The sequence below is a fragment of the Nanorana parkeri genome, unplaced genomic scaffold (assembly GCF_000935625.1).
Source record: "Nanorana parkeri isolate BGI_ZX_2015 unplaced genomic scaffold, ASM93562v1 scaffold1558, whole genome shotgun sequence".
NCBI classification, from domain to species: Eukaryota; Metazoa; Chordata; class Amphibia; order Anura; family Dicroglossidae; genus Nanorana; species Nanorana parkeri.
In genome coordinates this window covers 174,132-187,357 of record NW_017307826.1, presented here as the reverse complement: position 1 = coordinate 187,357, position 13,226 = coordinate 174,132, and the positions used below count along the sequence as shown (strand labels likewise).

The 13,226-nt window shown below is 40.2% G+C and overlaps 1 protein-coding gene across 2 annotated transcripts in view; it reads left to right on the top strand.

Moving 5' to 3' along the window:
• Positions 1-13,226, top strand: part of CTNNAL1 (catenin alpha like 1) — a 193,054-nt gene that overhangs the window by 82,029 nt on the left and 97,799 nt on the right. For both annotated transcript variants that reach the window (XM_018570566.1, XM_018570567.1), the window contains exon 2: positions 8,400-8,589. In XM_018570566.1, coding sequence (XP_018426068.1) covers positions 8,400-8,589 — 190 coding nt within the window. The remainder of the gene's footprint in view (positions 1-8,399; positions 8,590-13,226) is intronic.

Below are 13,226 nucleotides of genomic sequence, written 5' to 3'. Positions count from 1 at the left end.
CATGGTATTGTGTTTTGTAACCGCAGAGTGCTTTACAGCCCTTCACCTATGGTTCGTGTCAATAAGCTTAGCACACTATTATTTTGCTTCCAGCTTTGTTTTTTTCCTGAAGGGGTTAATATGAATTAAGTGCTGCGTCACTAAATGCAGTGAGAGAAGTTACCAGCACTCCATCGTATCTTCCTCAAAATAAACTCCTTTATTGACGTTCAATTTAAAATTGTTGAACTGTGATATTATGATTTAAATATCAATAAAGGTAGTTCTTTTGAGACAGATACAATGGTGTGCTGGTAAGTTATCTTTTGCTATTGTCTTTGGCACCATCCGCAAGTTACTGCAGAAGTCGATATGAGGACAAAGGGGCTAAGTGGTCATGTGTGCTGTGAGATATGACCAAATGCAGTGCCAAGCCCAAGCTCGACTATCTCTTTTCAGCAGGAGTTTTCTGCCACTGATTTCTTACTGCTTTCTGCAGCTGATATAGGTCCAGCTTGGTATATTTAATTACATTGCCTCAGTTACATTGCAGTATGTTGGATCATAAATGCAAATATAAGGAAGGCACTACAGTTAAAATAAAAATCAAGACAAGATGGTTAGGAGGCCCCGCCCATGAGAGCTTACAATCTAAAATGGACGGACACATGTTCCAAGAGGCGTGAGCTGAGTGGGGAGGAATTGTTTGAAAAAATGATAGTTCAGTGGTTAGGTTGAGGTGAGATATATTTCCCTGAAGAGATGAGTCTTGAGGGATCTCCTAAAGACAAAGTAGGACATAGCTGGACAGGTTAGGATAGGGAGTTCCAAAGGATGGGAGAGACTCTAGAGAAGTCCTGGAGGTGAGCATGGGAGGAGTTGACAAGGGAGCTTGAGAGCAGGCGGTCTTAGGAGGAGCGGAGATAATGGTTAGGGGTGATACTTTGAGATGAGGTTGGAGATATTGCCGGGGCAAGAGTCGTGGATGGCTTCGTAAGTGGTTGTTAATAATTTCAATGTTATCCTTGTGGGTGATTGGAAGCGAGTGGAGGGATTAGCAGAGAGGGGTTGCAAATGCTGAGCAGTTGGTTAGGTGGATGAGTCTAGCAGCAGCATTCATAATAGACTGAAGGGTGATAGTCTGTGTAGAGGTAGAGGAGGGAGTTGCAGTAGTCAAGACGAGAGATAACAAGTCAGTGGATGAGTAGTTCTGTGGTTTCATTGGTTAGGAAGGGGCGTATTTTGGAGATGTTACGAAGGTGAAGGCAGCAGGATTTTGATAGGGATTGGCTGTGTAGCAGAAAAGGGAGGTCGGAGTCCAGAATCACACCTAGCACTTTGGCATGGGGAGAGGGAGGGATAGTTGTGTTATCAATTTCAATGGAGAAGTTGGGGGGAGGAAATATCATCACAAGCTCAGTTTTTTCTAAAGATTGTGTTTTAAGAAGTGTTGACATCCAGACTGATATGTCTGCAGCCTCTTCTTCCCCGGCTCTGGCTCTCTAAGCCCTGCTGATGTCATCACTTATAATATAGTCGATTCACCTGTATTAGATGCGAGGATGCCAAGGGACATACCACACTTCTTGAAGTGTTCCTCCTGAAAGACCTGATGCCGATAGCCTATATTGTCCACTGTTTGAGTCCACACACTCCTCAGTCTCCCCTTTACTCCCTCAGGTGTGACCCGCTCCTGTACATTATCCATAGAGGAATTTTTTTACAGCTGTGCTAGATTATATGAACAAAATCACCTCTTTGATAGTGGACGTAAATTACAGGAGCCCTAAGTGTATTTCTCCAAACTCTGTTTCTGACATTCCTGCAGCTGTAGCAGCCTCAGAGCACTCGGATGAAGATGCTCTCTTTTGATGAATACAAATAAATCCGTATTGGATATGTTTGTGCCTGAGGAGTGTCAGACTGCTGGTACTGTCGACTGTTCCTGCTGTTTAAGAGTGCCCCAGTGTTTAAGGATCAGGCTGACAAACAACTGAAAGCCCTTTCCAAGTCCCTATTCTCCATGGCAGGCCCAGCTATGTTGCCTACTATAGCTGTCATGGTGATTTGTCAGACTCTAGGAATATGAACTAAGTGTATGGCTGACGAACCAGAAACTAAACCTAATGACCATTCCGTTATAGAACATTTTGAACTTGTATCCACAGCATTACACTACTAGTTTAATGGATTAGGGGATACAGTTGGCCTTGTAACCAGGACGTACTTCAATCCCTCTGTCTGACCCAGTACATACCAAGGAGTTATCTTTTCATTGTTTGAATGTAGTTAGAGCTGTTCGTGTTTCACTTTCAGCAACTTCTTTTTTAAGATGGCCGTCCTCTTTGTCATTCCTGGAGGTCCCTATATGGGACATGAAGAGAGGTTTGTTGCACTCCTTACCAGACAGCCCCGAATATGAGGAAGGGTGCTTGGAATGACCGCGGATGGCGCCGCCTGTTGCAGATAATATAGAAATTTTACCAGCACTGTGCTGGTGACATTTCTATATTACCCTATATGGGACAGCCTGCTTCTTATTACACCATTTCTCGTTTGCTCCAACATTTACAAATTCAAACCATTTCACCCCTGTCAAGGCACACTCAACTTGATCTTGGTTATTGAGCATTTTTTGCTTTGGGCATCTTTCTCTCTCATTTTTAATTACTTGAAGACCGAGGTGTTTACACCCCTTTCCTCTCCAGGCCATTTTTCAGTATTTAGTGCTTCAATACTTTGACATTTATTCCATCATGCAACGCAGTGCTGAAATTAAATTTAAATAATTTTTTGGGGGAAAGTAGAGCTTTCTTTTGGTGGTATTTAATCACCACTGGGGTTGTTTTATTTTTTACTATATAATGAAAAAAAAGTACAGAAAATTTTAAAATCTGTTTTCCCTTTTTTATTGTGCTATGAAACATTTATTATTACCCAATTTGTTTGTAAAATATGGGGTCATGTTGGGTAAATAGACTCCAAACATGTCGAGCTTTAATCAAACTCACTGAAATCAAAATGCTGATGTGTGAACAGAGACTTAGGGAGGGTTAGAGCCCTCTGGAAAATATCACTCCTGGAGTCATTATTGGCTTATCTTGCCCTTCATTAAATTGCTGTCCACTTACCTACATGAGATAATCAATCCTACACAAAGATCAGGGGAGATTCCTAGGACATCTAGAAACCATATCAGAAGATCAGTCTCCCCAGAGATTACAGCCATTTCAAATGTTTAAATATATGGGTTTTGCTGAACATTTAATAACCGTGGTGCATTTCCAATACTATAATTCCATCTCTTCCTTTAAAACACCATACACAAATACTGACATAATATTAAACTGGAAAAGACATGAATGCCAACTTTCCTTCTTGGTTTTTGCCCCCTGGTTAGAAGTAAGTATCTTGAATGAATTTAGGCATCTCTAGTACAGACATAAATACCACGAGTTTCACTGTTTAGAAGAATGTCCTCCTTCCTTCATCAAACCCTGTTGTCTCGTTCCTTAATTTATACAAATAGCTGGGAATGTTAGGAAACTACTTGGAATATATATCAAGGGGTCTAAAGTCAGACAGTCTGACTGACTATGAGTGTTTGTTCACACTATGTCCGGATTATGTCCAGACCAGAACACTTTGTTCCCGGACCAAAAAAGCATCTCAATGTTTTCCTATGGTATTTCCTATGGGCTCTGTTCACACCAGCGCAGTCCGTTCCATCGCAGTCTGGTCTCATTTTTCTCTGGTCTGCACTGGAACTCGTGGAAACGCAACAAAAATGCATGCAACTGGACTGCACACAAAAGCACATTTAAAGCTAAAAAAGAAAAAACCCAGCACCCGACGTGACAAAATCGTGGAAAAAATTCATTGCACTGCGTTTGCACATCTGCTCCAGATCTTGTCCAGACATGGTGTGAATATAGCCTCAATGTCTCTCATTCTACATTAGAATTTCTATTAAAAAAATGCAATGGCAGCCTCGTAGACTTCTATTGAAATTACTAATTCCATTAAAAAACCTTGAGGGCATCACTGCACTCCAGGCACAGTTTTAGGAGAGCTGGATCTCAAAGGACAGAACAGAGGTAAGTGTAAATTCACATTTTACACTTCACTCATGCTGTTCTTTCAAGATAAAATTCCTGGATCTCACCTGGGATAAAATTAATGAAGTGTGTAAATGACAAGATTGGCTGTACAGAATTACAAATGTCTCAGCAGGTATAACACTAAAAATAAAATGGATTTTAATTGTGTATTTAGTGATTTGAGCACATGAAAATTCTGTCTAGACATGTACAATGTGCCATCAATAAAAGCTGTCATCGGCTATATTCCATTCATAACATTTATCTGTAACTTATAGCTAACCTTCCTTCTAGTTTTCCTCTCACCTTTTAGGGTCCTGGGGTCTTCTTAGTCTGTTAAGTGATATTCTGAATACTGCCACAGGCACAATTCTCAGATTTTCTACTCTGTTAAAGCTAACTTCTATCTGGTAATATATATGTATGTAATGTAATATATCTGTAATTCTATATACCATATATAAAGTTTTGAACACCTTTACAATCTTTAAGCATCTGGACCATATGTATACTGATTACAGTGAGAAAATCTGCCATACCTTGTCACCTCTTTGATTGCACCCTTACAGACTTTGACCCATATTTAAAGGAGAACTATTGGGTTAAGGCTTTTCCCCATAGTTCTCCTTAGGGTAACGGGAGGACACAAACTAGTGTCCTCCCGTCACCCTAGGCGCAGTGGCTCGCAGTATACTGAGACGCCGCAATTATGTCTGGATCTGCCCAGCTGCGTGACTGACAGCTGGCTCTGCCTATCTAGAAGCAGAGCCAGCTGTACCCGCCCCCTCCCTGTCCGTTCCGCCAGTCAGCGCTGGCAAATCGGAGCGGGGGATCCAACCCCTCCCCTATCACGGCAGAGAGCCGTGACAGGATCGAGAGGTGAGCGAACGCCGTTATGTGTTCGCTCACCTCCCGATCTACTAAGCCGACCTGTGTCAGTCTCATTGTCACAGGTCGGCTAGAACTATGAGGTGAGTGAAAAGCACTCGCCTCATAATTCTCCTTTTTAATACTGTCACATGTACCACTCTAAGCAGTGGCGTTCCAGCTTTGCATTTGCCAGAATCCCCGCAGAGTGTTGTGAATCAAGAAATAAAATTTGCAAAGCTGCTAGCAATGAAAGTAGGAATGATTGCTCCTGTCTTCTAGCTGCACAATGGCTGATTAGGCTTAAGTATAAAAGGGACTGATAGATGTTCTGTGCTTCAACTCTGCAATTACAAATACAGCAATATATGTCAGATGGAAAGAGTTGGCTCCTTAATCTGAGTCTTTGTCTTCCAGAGGAAGCTTGTTTAGATCCGTATTTTGTTGAGGTTTTATTGCCTCTAACTTCTAATGAAGCATGAAACCATAGTACCTTCCTATAATTGCTAGAAGACAGTCCCTGATTCTGGATAAAATACAGAAGTGCACATATGTAGTCGAATAAAGTTTTATACAGTGGTTTTTTATTAATCAGATTAAAATGAATGTTTAAATCCTGACCCTTGCCAAACCCTTTTTTTTTTTTTCTTTTAATTATTTGGAAAGTGTTCTGTGACCACAGTGGAGGATTTTTCCCTCACCTATTTATTTTATTTCTGGGAATAAGGGCAATAGTAACAGTGCCAAAAGGCACAGACATCAATTCAAATTTCACTGAAGTTTAAACCTTTAGGCCTCGTTCACACTGAGCGATTTTTGCAGCGATATCGCTCATATTTCCACGCTATATCGCTCTATGTAGCTTCTCCAATCCATTTCAATGGAGCTGTTCACATCTTTGTCGCTCAATATCACTCAATATCGCTTGTAGCTCGTCGCTGGTAGCTTGTCGCTCCTACATGACCCTTTTTTCGAGCGATATTGCTCCTGATTGCATACAGCCCAATAGGAAAAGTCGCGCAATATCGCTCGTCGCGCAATATCGCTCAAAATTGCGCGATTTTCATGTCGCTCAGTGTGAATGGGGCCTTACCCTTTTCTATTTGGGAATTTTTTTTTACTGTGGCTCATGGATAGATTTCCCATACCTCCCAACTGTCCCCTATTTGGAACCCAAGTTCCTCTGTCTTTTTTCCTCAGTTGCCCTTCTTTATGGTCTGTTTTTTTACAGATATCTCTAAACATTTTTTATTTAACTACCAAAGATCACAACACCTTTATCTTATCTCAATTTTATGTGATATTTTGAAAAGGCAGTATAAAGAAAAAGTAATGGTGAACACAAAACAATTATAGGTTTTACCAATCATTTTTGACATATATATTCTTAATGGTCCACCTGACCTTGGTTATGTCAGGAGTGTGTCCATTGCCTAAATACATTGTGCTGGAAGGTGTCTCTTCTCAGAAAATTGAGAGATTTTTTTTTTTTTTTTAATCACTTCATGCACCTCTGAACCCCTATTACCAGGATGGATGCGATGGGAAATCGCCCCTGGAGATGGATTTTCTTTACAGCTATTAAATCTTGACTTGGCTTTTAATCCATAAAGAAGGCCATAAATGTTTTTTGTTTTATCAAAAATATCTTGTGTCCTCATTTGCTGATCAGAGGGGACTGTTGTAAAGTACAAATCTTTCATTTTAGGTTAAGCTACATATGTGTATTTAGTACAATTTATGTAAATATGGAACATCGGGCATGTACGAATGTCAGTGTGGCTTTAAAGTGACATTAAAGGATTAAAAAAATCCCCGCCCCCACGTTATTGTAAGCACTTACCTTTTAAATGATGTCTCTTAAACCGATCTTCTTTCCTGTCCTTTTCAGCCTTCTCTACAAACGCTGCTGCGGGTCTCTGATCCAGCGCTGACTCCTCTGTGCTTGCTGGCACTTCCTGTCCCGCAGTGTCTGCATGCGAGTGCACGCCATCCATAGACTTGTGTGCATACAGATTTGTTTAGTGACACTAAACTCAGGAATTGAATCTTTAAAATGTATTCAAGTATGTTAACTATTAACAAAAATGCATCTTATTTGTGTATCACTCAGCTGTGGATCCTCAAATCATCTCTGAATTGGTGCCGACACTGTCCTTCCTACTGGAGGGTGGCTACTTTTGTTACCCATGGTCCCTGTTTGTGTTGTAAAGTAGTCACCACTCCAACCTCGCTCCCATGATAGACTACAAGCTCACGTTTAGTTTACTAATTTTTAGCGAGATTGTAGTCCATCATGGGAGTAATTTTGGAACAGTGGCTACTTTACAACACACATCATGGAGAACAAAAGTAGCCACCCTCCAGAAGGAAGGACAGTGCTGGCACCAATTCAGAGATGAGGATATTCAGCTCAGTGATGCACAAATAAGCTGCATTTTTAATAGTTTTAATGTACATTGAATGCATTTTAAGGTTTTAACACCTAATTTTAGTGTCACTTTAAAAAAAAAAAAAAAAAGTATTTCTAGCACCCCCTTATGTGCATTCTTCCTGGCTTAGCTTAGAATTTGCTGGGAGGGAGCATGTGCAAAAAAGCAGATAGCATAAATGTTTTCTTCATATAACACCAGAACACATTGCTGTCTTTTTTTTCTTCTCTGCTCAACATATTTACTTTTTATGCAAGCTTCAGACAATTTACAAAATATGTTTTCTTTATAAATATCATGGTTCAGGACTTCTACAATGCATTCAGCCAGGTATTGGTTTATGACTGACAGATCTTGCACCATGATATTCACAAATATGTTTGTAACTTCTGTTTTTAGAAATTCTGTTGCTGATGCTGTTTCTTGCAGGGGAAGAATTGTGCTTTACTTTAGCATAATCTCATTGTATGCCTAGGCTTAGAAGTTTTTTATGACCTACCTTGAATACAATTTTTATGCAACCCTCATTGATGAAATGTGAACCACCTGTGCCCCTCCAATATTTTTGGGGATTTCCACCAACCAACTGCAAATAAAGCATTTTGAATAGTGTATGCCTTTGGCTGAGGCTGTATTGCAGTGTTTATTTTTTGGTGGTTTGTTTGCTGTGGTGATTCACAGAGGATCAAAATGAAACTTAAGTGCTTAGACTAAGGATTACTTTTGGACAAGATAACTAACCAAAGGTTTGTTTAAGAACTTGCTAGTGGCAAGAAGAGAATTTGGGGATACAATTAAGGATTAGTTTAGGACAAGGTAATTTGGAGGGTAAAATGGTAGAGCTTCATAATCAGAGAGTCTTTATGAAGAAGCCAGTCTGTAATAGATTCAAGCATTTTGCGATAAATTTTATCTGAATGTGTGCCTGAAAAAGACTGTGTGACTGTGAGTGTGTGTGTGTGTATATAATATATTGTACTTTTTGATATTCACCTTTTCTTTTCTTTTACTTTTTTTCTAGATAACGACACTGATAAACCACAAAGAAAAACCAAAGAAATCCGAGAAGACATTGCAGGCAATTCAACGTGTTGGCCAGGCTGTGAACCAGGCTGTAGCGAGGTTTGTGACTGTTGGAGAAACCATAGCTAATGAAAATCTAGAGCTCAAAGAAGAAATGGGTTTTGCCTGCAGTGAAGCTAAGAGAGCAGGTAAGGGAGCAATGTCCTTAGCCCTGTCTGTATGGTGATAGGAGATGGCTAATGCTGGCTCAGATATTGCTTATGTTGGCCTTGTGGAAAGACATGCAAGATTCAGATCTTGTCACATAATGGTGTTGGGGTAGTAGCAGAAAATGGTGTCTTACTCTTTAGACAAAAGGAGTTGTACTGTGTGTAGAACACACAAAAAAGAATTGTATACAGTGGTCAAATAACAATTGAAAAATTGAAAGCCGTTTATTTTTATATTTTTCCTGAATTTCCGAATTTGCTGTGCAAAATGCATCTCTTTGTATTATACTATTTAAAAGTCTAGTACATTTAGAGCCAATTTCCAGATTTGCCTTATTTGGTTTTGGTTGAGTGTAGAATGTTTTTGTAGCTTCCTAGTGTTAAAATGTGTACATCCAGTTTGTGCATAGGTGCTGAGGTTTTCCCCACCCAAATTGTCAAATAGCCCTGGTTCTCGATCACGTCCATCTAGGTTTCACTTTGGACAGAGCTATGTGCGAACAGCAAGAAAGGGTGGTAAGTCACTCTTGAGCTTTGTTAAAAAAAAAAAAAAAGGTTACAGTGAAGGTGGTAAGATTAGTCTGGAAAACATGGGACAAGGAACCCAGAGCACCCTCTGCTGGCTGAAAATGGAATTATATAATTACAGTACATGTCAAAATAAAAAGCAAAACTTTACTCAAAAATATGGTTGCTGTCATTGCTGAGAATCTTCTCAACCTTCTAGTTGCTTGTCGGTCTCTGACTTTAGTACTTGAAGTCACTGACACAAGATAAGCATGGAGCTTGTGAAATTATTACTCTTGATCTGCATAATTGTTGTGTGGTAGTGACATACAAACCGGCAGGAAGAATAACTGTGTGCGACTGGAGGATAAATACATTCTATATAGTGTGCAGGGTTTTTTTTTTTGTTTTTGTTTTTTTCCACAAATGTCGATGTACATTGTAGTAAATTTGTACTTCTGCACTTTTGGGCGCTTGTTATAAAAATAAAAAAAAGAGAAAAACTGAAAACATGAAAAATTCCAGTATGGCTGCCAGTATTACAGCCAAAACATTTGTTAGGAAGCTGGAGTTTTGCTGGGCACACATACTCGTCAATTTCCTTTCCTTTGTTTTTAAATGCGTGTGGAATTTTTGGTCATATTCACTGATGTGAATGTGCAACTATGTAAAGCGCTGCGTAAATTGTTGGCTCTGTATAAATACCAACAGTAAATGCTGACTTAAGTAGTCAACACAATTTTTTGCCATGTTTTTCTTGATCTAAATTACAGGCAGAAATATAATCAGAAGGAGCATCAAAATTGCAATCTTATCTATAAATTATTTATTCTACAAACTCCTGTACAAAGAATGAAATCTGCTTGATTGTACCACACTTTATGATCCTTTTAAAAACAAAACAAATCTTCCGATTCATCTGTTAAATTCCTCTTTCCTCGATTTTAAAGTGAAGATTCAACAGTGATTCATAAAACAACAAAAAAACTTCCTTTTTTCCTGGGTACACCTGGATTATTAACAATTTAAAGTTTGTGTGTGGGCACTTTAAGGAATTGTAAAGGTATGCTAGTGACTGGTAATTTGTCATGTCTTATTGATTTGTTTCACTTAATATCAAAAGGAAAATCTTTCCAAAATCCTTTGTTCTTCTCATTGTTAGTCATGGCTGCTGTTTATGCAAAGAGATTTCAGCCATGACAAATATTTCTGTATGTGCCATGATTTATTACTTGTACGTCACTCATTACCAATACAGCAGTTAAGATGTGGCTTTGCTGATAATTCTAAGACAAACAGCTCCTGCATTCTGCATGAATTACTACTTTACATACTTTTTATGCCTTGGAAGAGCCACGAGGTGGGAGTGATTTGACTTCTTTTGAGACCTGATTATTTTGAAAATTCAGTCTTGGATTGTAGTCAGAATGTCCTGCCAAGCCGCAAACCATGTTAATCTCATCCCACACTGACTGTTGGGTGCTAACAATTGTACTCTGTTTTAAAGTAAAGAAAGAAGTCTGGGGAAGATTCCTTTTTAAACCGTTTTTGCCTAGGTTTACAAATAAAAAAAGTGTTGTACTCATCCGATCCTTGGAGTCAGCTTGCTCTTAGACTGTTCCCTGAAGCCTCTCTCCCTCTCCACTGCAGCGGTCTAGGTCCATAAGTAATCATGTTCTATACACATGATCTGAGGACACCTAGCAACATACCATCACTGCTGTGGAGGATGAGACTGGCTGGAGGGGGCGCAGTCGCAAGCGGTCAGCTGTGAGGTTCGGTTGAGTATAACTTTGATTTCTTTTTTGCACATAGACAAAAATTAGCCTTTAACCCTTAAAGTGTGGGGGTAGCCTGTTATCTGGATTTTCTAGCAAGGAGAGGAGAGAAGGAGAAACCATTGTGACGTTGGGGTGGTTAGCACAAATGGTGAGCGCTTAAGGAACAGTCTTGAAGCCGTTTTAAACATAAACAGGACAGTCTTTTATTTCAGCAACAGAAAACAAAGCTTCAACGATAATACAAGGTCTGCTTGTATTTCAGCAAAACTGAAGGTATGGCAATCTCACCACTCCAGGTTGTTGCACATACTCCTTGTGTCCCAGTCCCTGGATATTAGGGTATTTGTTAACAGAGCCACAGTCCACCTCTCGTGGCACTCTTAAACACATCCCTCATGTGTCACTGGCTCTCTGTCTCCTCGGCTGTCTTCGAGGTGCCTCCAGCACACACAGCCACCTGGCTCCCCTCTGACGTCTGGGTGGAGTCCTCCTGACTCCTAAACAGCTCTGTTCCTCTTCCCAGCTGGAGCCCAGAACACTAGCCAGCACCCTTCCCATAAGTGCTGTGCACAGGTGTGCAATTAGGTGCTGGCCACTATTAAACACCCAGGAATGGAGATTTCATCCCTCCCAATTCTCTTTGAAATCTCCCAGTTCCAGGATCCCATGCCAAATCCAGGTTTTCTAGGGAGAGAACTGAAAAGCCAGTTCTTTCCCAGCAAAATAATTTGTTTCCTGGAACTGCTCAGCCCCCCTGGATGAGAGTCCTGGGTGACTACAACCCGCGGTTCTACCGTGGGATTGTCACACAACACAACACCATCAAAATGATTTTTGATTTAAACTAACATTAAAGTAAAAAAAAATGTTTTCCCTCCCCCCAATGTTAAGTAAAACACTTACCTAAACAATGTCTCCTTAATCCGATCTTCCTCTTCTTCTTTTCTGTCCTTTTCAGCCTTCTCTCCAGTGCTGCTGCAGGTCTCCGATCCAGCGCTGACTCCTGTCCTTGCTGGCACTTCCTGTCGAACGGTGGCTGCCTGCGGGTGCACGCGTCTATAGACTTACCTTGTGTCTCTCTCCTCGTCTCCCGGCTGAAAATCCGAACTGCGCCTGCCCGCCCCAAGATGCTTTGCGGCCGCCCGAGCAGTTTCGGGTTTTTGGACGGGAGCGCGCAGCAAAGACGCAGGTAAGTTTAAACCGCTTTTAAAACCGTTTTTTTTTTTTTTACTTTTTGCATATATCTACTGCTTGCTATGCAAAAAAACTGGAGGGTTTAGAAACCCTTTTAGTTAGATGTCGGCTAAAAAACTAATTTACAATGTTGGTGATAGGCTCAGGAAGAAATCTAGGGGGATATTAATTATAGTAGTGCCTTTTATTCAATGTGCAATTTGTAAGCAAAAATGTTAGCATTGATCTTTTAGGTCTGTTTTGTAAATTACGTTATAGATTTAGTACTGCATGATTTGTGCAGCCAAATGGCAACTGCTTGACTATTTTCTCCGTTGTACCGCAATTGCAAGAAGTTCTTTAGCAATGAAATGTAACCTCAGAACTTGGAAGTGCTAAGGACCACATTTTGAACATATGCAGGTATGTTATTTTTCATAGCAGCTAATTTATTATGGTACTCCATGGTGTCAAAAAAATTAACCATTGCAGGGGGGGCTACCCCTGCACTTCAAGGATTAAGTCCTGGAGTTCCTCTTTAAGGAATTGGTCATATGGGAAACTTGGGATTGCTGTGGATACCCAATCACTGTCTGGCTGGAGCATTCTAAAGTCAATTTTGCATCTCCGGTCTGGTTATTCTCTCCATTACCTTGAAAAGGAGGGCCTAGGGGCCATTGTAAGACTTAGTCTCTGCTTAACTGGTTCCTTCATTGACCATACTGGACCTCTTGTCTGCTTACATGCAGTCTGCTACTTGCTTACCATAAACAATTCGGTCTGTTCTCATTCGGAGTACCTTTTTGGCCTTTCATTATCGCCAACTCTCACACAGCCGTCTGGCTCGGCCGTGTGTGTGTATGTGTATATGTGTGTATATATATATCTATATCTAATAGATTATAGATAGATATAGATTTATATATATATTAGGGCTGTGCAAATTAACGATTAATTTCTCGATTAATCGTTAATCTTTTTGATCGATTTAAAATTTTTTTGAAACTTTCTGCGCCAGCCAAGGCATTGGCCTATACACATACAGCACAGCAATGAAGTAATAAAATGAACTAGGATCACACTAATCCAGCACGTTATTAATCTCACGTGCCCCACTCAATATGGCCGCCGCTTGAGTGGGGCAACTCAGAATAA